This window comes from Condylura cristata, unplaced genomic scaffold (genome assembly GCF_000260355.1).
Source record: "Condylura cristata isolate star-nosed mole 26May11 unplaced genomic scaffold, ConCri1.0 scaffold00004, whole genome shotgun sequence".
NCBI lineage: Eukaryota > Metazoa > Chordata > Mammalia > Eulipotyphla > Talpidae > Condylura > Condylura cristata.
In genome coordinates this window covers 4,500,753-4,508,889 of record NW_004567105.1, presented here as the reverse complement: position 1 = coordinate 4,508,889, position 8,137 = coordinate 4,500,753, and the positions used below count along the sequence as shown (strand labels likewise).

The 8,137-nt window shown below is 58.4% G+C and overlaps 1 protein-coding gene across 1 annotated transcript in view; it reads left to right on the top strand.

Moving 5' to 3' along the window:
• Positions 1-2,148: 2,148 nt before the first annotated feature.
• Positions 2,149-8,137, top strand: part of MICALL1 (MICAL-like 1) — a 22,220-nt gene continuing 16,231 nt past the window's right edge. Inside the window, exon 1 of the mRNA XM_004676451.2 lies at positions 2,149-2,225. Within this exon, the coding sequence (XP_004676508.1) occupies positions 2,149-2,225 (77 nt within the window). The remainder of the gene's footprint in view (positions 2,226-8,137) is intronic.

Below are 8,137 nucleotides of genomic sequence, written 5' to 3'. Positions count from 1 at the left end.
CTGATGGCACACGAGTTTGAGGAGCCTGCAGGACAGCGGGGGGCGGAGTCCTGGGGTCGGGACTCTGACTGGCAGCCAACAGCCCCTCCTGGAGCCCTGCAGCCCACCTGCGCCTTTCACACAGCGCCCGGAGGCCTTGGTCTCCTTCGCAGTCTCCCTGCCTTCCTCAGCCACCGAGCAGCACCTAAGTGGGCCTTCTCTCCCCAGCATGACCTTGGCCTTGGGTGCCCACTGACGGCCTCCTCATCTCCCAGAGGAGGTGGTAGCCGTGTCTGAGGGCTGCAGCCTGAGCTTTTTTTTTTAAGATTTTATTTTTATCTAGAAGAACTGGGGTATAGGCCAGGTACAGGGAGTGAGAGTACTGACCAGAGACAGAGCGGGGAGCAGAAGAGGCAGATGGACAAAGTCCACTGCTGAGGGGAGCAGCGGGGAGACAGAAGTCTGCTGCGCCCTGTGGGTCCCTCCCTGGCCTGGGTTTGAACTCGGTGTTGAAGCGGCTTCAGCTAGCTTCCTAGTGCCGCCGTGCTTTAACCCCCTGCAGCACCAGGCCGGCCAAAGAGAGCTTTTTGAATGCAGCAGTGATGAATGCAGGGGACCGAGCTGAGCAGAGACGGTGCAGTGCGGGTGGAACCTGCTGACGCCTTCCCCGGACACGAGCACAGCAAGAGCTGAGGTGATGGTGGGACAGGCCTCAGCCCCTGCAAACTCACCCCTCCGCTGGGCCTGCGGGCTCTTCCTGCCAGCCCTGTGCCAGGAGAAGGGCTGGGGTCAGGAGCCCGCCTCCGGTGTGGGGGAGGGGCCTCCGGAAGCGGCTGAGAGGACTGGGGATGGGCCAGCTTGTAGGTCCGAAGCCTGACCGGCAATTTCCTGATATTTTCTGGAGGGAGGGGCTGTGGGAAGCCATAAATCATCCGGGTTCCTATGGCTCCACATTCCTGTCAAGTGTGTAGCTGGAAAACCCAGCTTGCCCTCATTTCTGGCCCCACCCTGTCCCTATCCAGCACGGGACCACGGTCACGGTCCAGGTTCCTACCTCTGGGCCTGTTCTGCCCAGACTGGCAGGGCGCCAAGGTCCAGGACCGCCACTGCCCCCTTAAGTCTGGGAGTCTGCAGGCGAGTTGCTTCACTTCTCTGGGTCCCCACTTCCTCAAACGGGGAGCACATCCCCCCCAACCCCCCGCCCCGGCGCACCTCCTGGGCCTGCAAAGTCTGGCCCTCGGAACCCTGAGGTGTGATCGTGAATCCCTCCTGCTCCCCAGGTGTGCTGTGCTGGGCACCTGTGTGGGCGGGGTGTGCCCTCGCTAACCTCTGCTCTACTTAGAGGAAAAGCGGTTGGCTCTGGAGCGCAGACAGAAAAGCCTCACTTCCTGTTTCAGACAGGAAGCACTGTCTCCTCGGAGCTCTGTGCTGAGAGCCAGGTGAGTGCAGACAGCCTCCCCGCCCGCCCCTGGCAGCCTGTTGGTTGGCAGTCCAGCTGGCCTATGTCTGCAGCCCGACTGCCCCTTCCTGCCACTTGGTCCTCAGCAGAGGTGACCTTCCTGTGTCAGGGAGACGCAGAGCCCTGCTGCAGAGCTGGCCGGGCTGGCAGCAAGGGGTGGTGGGGAAGGATCTTAGCACCACGATTTCCACCGTAACCAGTTACCCCTCAACTGTAAAGCTTAAAGGGTGGGTTGGTTTTGCAGACCCAAGGCCCGGTCAGGTCCTCCCCTAGGGAGCCCCAGGCCCACGCCATCCACTCCGGGGCCTTGAATACCTGTCGGCACCTGACCACCAGTGAAGAGTCCCCAATAAGCCATGTTTACTGCAGTGGGAAGGGAGATGGAAAGTTCCAGCTAGAACTGGAGGCTGGAGGCCTTCAGGGCTCCCTGGGCAGGGCCTCCTCTGCTCCTGGGAAACTTTGCTCGCCAATCTCCCAGGTAGATAACAGAGCAAACTGACAGTGGACATCAGTGTGCAGTGGTGAGGTGGACACAGGCTTGCCTCGACCAGCTGTGACATTCGACATGCCTGACACTTCTTGGTGGTGAGAGTCTCTTGCCATGAGAGAGTGAGGCGGGCGGGCAGTGGCTCCTTCTGACAGCTGTGTGGCTTCCAGCAAGCCTGGGCCTCTCAGAACTGGCCCCTCATCAGTCAAGGGTGATCGGTGTGATGGCCCCGCTCAGCGTTATGGAGATGTTGAGGGGGAAGCACTCCACTACCACCACACGCCTGCTGTTGGCCTTTCGGTCAGTGCTCAGTCACGTGACAACAGTATGATTAAGGATCCACCGTCCAGTGGAAGAGACACACAGCCCTCCCCACCCCACAAATTACACAGTGTGAGTGAGTGTCCAAATGCCACCACCTCCAGGAAGCCCTCTGGCATGTGCCCTAAGCCCCTGGGCAGGAGATGAGATGCTCTTTCTAGATGCCCTGTTGCACTTTGACCACTACGCTCCTTATATCTTTCTGAGTGTTCATGGGAATTGCCTACACGTCCATCTCACCCACTGGCCTACCAGCCTCTCTGGTAGGCGTGTGGAAATTCTTCTCTGAAACAAAGATACTTAAGATACGCTCTCTAGGTTCCATTTAATTCTTTCTTTCTTTCTTTTAAGATTTATTTATTTATGCTTATACCCCCAGAGGTGTGGGGGGTGAGAGAATTCACCAGAGACAAATTGGGGAGCAGAACTGGCAGATGGATGAAGTACACTGCTGAGGGGAGCAGAGGGGAGACAGGAGCGGTCTTCTGCGCCTTGTGGGTCACTCCTTGGCCGGGGATCGAACTCGTGTTGCCGTGGCTGCGGGCAGCTTCACAGTGCTGTGCTTTAACCCGCTGCACCACCAGGGAGAGCCTGGTTCTGTTTAAGTCTAAGGGTGCAATTCGGTGAGAAGCCCTGGGGTTGGGCGTCTGTACGAGCCATCAGAGAGGGCCTCAAGGAGGAGGTGATGTCTGGGTCTTGATTTGGAGGATTTGGATTTGGAGCGTTTAGAACAGTGGCCACAGGCACTTCAGGGCAGCGAGAGGAGGGGGGTGGGTGGAGTGGCACGAAGAGTGAGGGTCAGTAGGATGGGGTTTCGTCCCAGCTCCCCCATATGCTCCGACCACCCCTGCAAACATCCCCTCCCTGGGCTCCACCTCTCCTCTCAGCTCATGTAGGGTTTTGCTAGAGTGATTACCCCCTTGCCAACTTGGAGGTTGTGTGGCTTCTCTGCCTGCTTTTCCTCTGGGACAGAACCAGTTGGCCAAGTGCCAGTGTTTATGTCCCAGCATGGGCACAGCTTCCCGAGAGGCCACGCACGGTCCTCTCTGTTCTGGAGGGTTTAGCGAAGGATGGCTTGGCTTGGGGGTAAGCATGCAAGCCAACCTGCCCAGTTCCAGAAGATTTTCCAGAAAGTGTCTATGCGGTGCGTGGCATGGTTTGTGACGAAAGGTTCTGGGTGGCAGGGGCTCCCGGGGACCCAGGCTTCGTGCAGGTGGGCCCGGGGCTGCTGACCCGGCACGCTAAGGGCAAGCCACAGGCCAGAGGACAGAGGAGGGCGGCAAAGCAGCTGCCACTCCTGCCTCTGGAGCCTCCCTCGTGGCTCCTGCTGCCCCCGGCCCAGGCGGGAGCTCCCACAAAGCGGCCATTGTCCACTGCTGGCCAGGCTGTGCCCAGGGAGCAGCTCAGGGCCGAGAACTAGGCAGGGCCCTGCTTCCTAGGGCACAGCCTGGCCAGGGAAGCTCGGTGGTGGGACCCACAGAACACTGGGCCAGGCAGAATCCGGGGATCTGCTTGCCACACGCACTGTGAAACCCGCAATCCTAGAACTTAAAAAGCAGGGGCCAGTGCCAGCTGCACACTGTGCCCGCCGCTCGCTCGTCAGCCACAGCCCAGCCAGCCTCTGGCCCTTCCAGCTATCAGCCCCAGTGCTGCCTGGCATGGCGGTGGGGAAATCCCCCATTGCTCAGCTTTTGTTTTAAACTTAGAGTCCATTTCCTTTCAGCACTGTTGATTCACTGCAAAATTGTGTTGGCGTGAAAAAGTGAAAATGAATTTTGTCAAGTAACTTGTTAATACTATGACTGTGTATGTAGGAGGCGTCTGAGAAGTAACTAGCCAGTGCTGAGGCCTGCACGCACCCCAGGCGGCGAGGACAGGTAAGCCCGCAGTCAGAGCAGAGTGTGGGAGCCAGAGGCTGGGCGGGGAGGAGCAGAGGGTGGGTGATGACAGTGTTTGAGATGAAGCAGTGACCATCGTTCAATGACGCTGAGTATATTAAAGCCACAGAGTATACTTTTAGCTCGATGTGGTTATTCTAAAGAGTCACACCTGCTGTTACACACATTCAAACCCGGTAAACCAAGCATGGTGCAATAAAGAAAGAGAGAGAGAGACATTAAAACAACAAACCAGACCAGAAAGACTGTGGAAAGGCAGTTGCTACCCCATCAACCTCACCCCAGAGCCGACCAGCCGCGACAGGGCCCTGCGGCCGTTCGGATCCCTGCGTGGCGCGTGCTGTGTGTGGACACTCGGAGAGCTGAACCCCGGGCTCTTCACCTCTTTTGGGGTGTACTTCCACGATGTTCTTCTTTTTACCAGCTGTGTTTCTTGGCCAGTGCCGACACCCGACACCCTCGTCCCTCTACTGAGGTTTATGGTTTATCAAACCATAAACACCGTTGCTGGACTTCTGGCGGCCCTAGGGTGTGTCCTAGGGGTGAGTCCTGTAGATGCTCTTCTGCGTAAGAGGTGGGCAGAGGCCACATTTTTTTTAGGATTTATTATTTATGCACAGAACTGAGGCACAGGCCAGAGGTGCAGAGGCCGTGAGAGGCTTCACCAGAGACCGAGTGGGGAGCAGAACAGGCCCACTGACTGAAACACACTGCTGAGGGGAGCCGCGGGGAGACAGGAGAGGGCTGCTGCGCCCTGTGGGTCAGCTCCCCCGCTGGGGACCGACCCCTGTTGAAGGGGCTGCGGCCAGCTTCACAGTGCTGCTCTTTAACCCGTTGTGCCACCAAGGAGGGCCCCAGGTCTCCACCATTTATAGCGGTGACACTGAACTTTGGACAGGTGAGGCCCTTGTCCAGGACCTCCCAGCGGTCGGTCGGACAGGGCAGCCGCACCTCCTGACAGGACAGGCCGGGGACCTCTGGCTGCGGGGAAGTAGCCCCGAGGCAGACTGGGGGATTCGTTGCCAGAGGTTCTGGGGCCCTGAGGAAGTTTCCTGCCGCTCCAGGTCCCCTCCAGTGTGGCTCCTCTCTCCCTGTTCTGAAATCTGCGTTGCATCTGGAGCACAGACTGCAGATACTCACTCACATACTCCTTCCCTGCTGGCTTTCCCAGGCCTCGGGCTCTACTTCCTGTCCTGCTGTGGAGGCCCCTACCCCAGGCCTCCTGCCAGCACCGAGACCCAAGCTAGCCAGGGCCCCAGGGGGTGCCTGGGGCTTCCTTGATCTTGTCCCTGGGGGTCATGCGGGACAAAGGGTGCCCAGGAGTGTCCCCAGCACTTCCAGCCACACCCCTGGGGCCCTGCAGCCTTTACCTGGAATAAACGAGAAGAGTCTTCTTAGCAGAATTGATCGACTTCACTTTTCCCCACCACCATCCCTGCAACCCTTTGACGCCATCTCCCTCCCCCACCTCCCACCCTCCACTCAGAAACCTCTTTGTTGATGGGGCCCAGCCCACAGTTTTTAGAAGCAGTTTGTCAGACTGTCTGCTCTGTCAACAGCTGACATCTGTGTCTGTCATTCTGACTTGCCCACGACACCCGCTTCCCACAAACGCCTTCCATGTTGCTATAGATGGCGAACTTTCACCTTTCTCTATAAATGGCTGAATAATCCTCTGTGTGGACAGACCACATGTCCAGGTCCACTCCTGTCCGCCTGCACTGATGCTCTTTCCGTGAGCTGGCCCCTGTACATGATGCTGCAGTAAACACGGGTGAGCACAACATTTGTTTTTTAAGGTTTATTTACTTATGCATACAAAATTGGGATACAGGCCAGAGGTGTGGGAGGTGAGAGGATTTCTCAGAGACAGAGTGGGGAGCAGAACTGGGAGATGGACTGAAACACACAGCTAAGGGAGCAGCGGGAAGACAGGACAGGTCTGCTGTACCCTGTGGGTCACTTCCCTGGCTGGGGATCGAACTTGTGCTACAGTGGCTGGAGGTAGCTGGATAGTGCTGAGATTTTGAACCCATTGAGTCACCGGGGGAGGGGGGGCCCGAATATAAGCTTTACTTAGTTTCCATCGGGCATATTCACTTCTTAAATGGCAGTTAAAAGGTAAAGGCCCTGAATGGAGCACCCAGACCCCTCAGCCTGCACCCTGAACTGATAGCACGACTTTAACCTCTGGCCAGTGGGCTGGCCTCCCTGGTGTCTGGGGTTTCTGACCTCACCTGTAAACACAGCCCCACCTTTCACCCGAACCCCAGATTTACAGTCTGCACGGCCTCTTTCCATCCATTATCTTGCCTGATTACCCATAACCCTGGGACGTGGGCAAGGCAAAAATTACTACCCCCATCTCCCAGGGTAGGGAACTGGGGCTCACAGGGGTGAGTTGTCTGGCCTGCGGTCACGCAGCTGGAGCCACACAGGTCCTCACTTCCCAGCACGGCAAGCTGACTCAGAGAATGATTTTATGAAGCCCACAAATGGCTTATGGGGTGCAGGTTGTGCTACCGAGTAAGCTATTATTATGGCAACGGGATGAAGGTCAGATCAGGAGTTATTTTCAGGGGACTGAGAGAGCCCCTTAGGCTAGTGAAGACTGGGAGAGAATCACTCCTGGGTCTTAGACTAGCAGCAGTCCCGCGAGGCCGAGGCCGGGACTGGGGTCAGGTTCCGGAGGCCAAGCCCCAGGTTTCGACAGAGCGGCCGTGTTCCTTCTTCCCTGGAGCTGTCCCCCAGCAGGGGCAGGGCACTGATGGGTGACAGCGCAGGGCTGTGAGGGACTCCGAGGCCTGGCCCGTAGCAGCCCCTTCGGAGGTGACCTGGAGTCCATCTTCTGGGCCAAGATGGCGGCCTCCAATCTAGGCCAGATCCAGCGTGTGAGGCGGCCCAGAACGGCAAGCTGGGTCCCCAAGCCTGGACTGTAAAGGTCTGTGTTGGCTCCAGGAGGCCTCGCTCCTGGACAGTTTATACAAAAGGCCCTGGGAACAAGCTGGATACAAAATGTCTTCATTCTGTGTAACCAGGGTCTACCAGGTACCTGTCCTCAGTGGTCAGAATTCCGAGTGACCAGTAAAGGGTCAGGCATGTTTCATCCCGGGCCTGTCAGTCACTTTAGAAGCAGAATTATCCCCATGCTGAATGGGCGGAAGCTGAGGGGATCAGGTGATTGGGAGAAGCCAGGACTGCAGCCTGGCTAATGGGACTGCCAGCTCCTTCTTTCTACCCACCCTTCCCTGGGGCTGGGGCTGGCAGATGACTAAGTCCCCTCCTCCCCTGGGGGTGAGGCAGAGAGCGGCTGCCAGGCCTGGGTCAGCCCCCGTCAGGGGTGGGAGGCTGATTCACCTCCTGGAGGGTGGCGAGGCTCCCCGGAGGGGTAGTGGACTTGAAGGGTCTCCAAGGGGAAGCAGATGGGGAAAGTGGCTGGAGTTGCCCAGGCCGCACGCTGAGGCCCTGCTAGGCCAGAGCCTGCCTGCCTGCCTCAGGAATGCAAGTCCGGGCAGGGGAGACCCCTGAGTCTGCACAGGGGGTGAAAGCCCATAGGGCAGGTTGGCAGGGTCCGTAGTCATGGAATGGAGCCTGGACTAAGGGTGGGGAGCAGGGGGGTCTCTCTGGCAGGCCGTGAGGGGAGGGGAGGGCAGAATTGCGAAGTTCCTGGGGGTCAGGTGTTTTGGAAATAGCCATGGGGGTGCTTTACGGTCTGTAGGGGAACTGCCTGCTTGGCTTGAGATGGAGGCAATACCTCCCCGAAGTCTCTGGCAGAGGTGGGGGCGGCATGGAAGAGTCTAGAGAAGTCAATTGGGGGTCCAGCGGCCCGAGGGTGGACAGGACACTGGTGGAAGAGAGGGGAGGAGAGTTCCGGTGGGCAGCCTGGTGGAGGGGCCGCGGCTGGAGGAAGGCAGGGTGGGGAGGGGCCAGCTTGCAGTGGCCGAGGGCTTCGGGCTCTCCGGGAGTTCTCTGAGAGAGGGTCTTCGAGGGAAC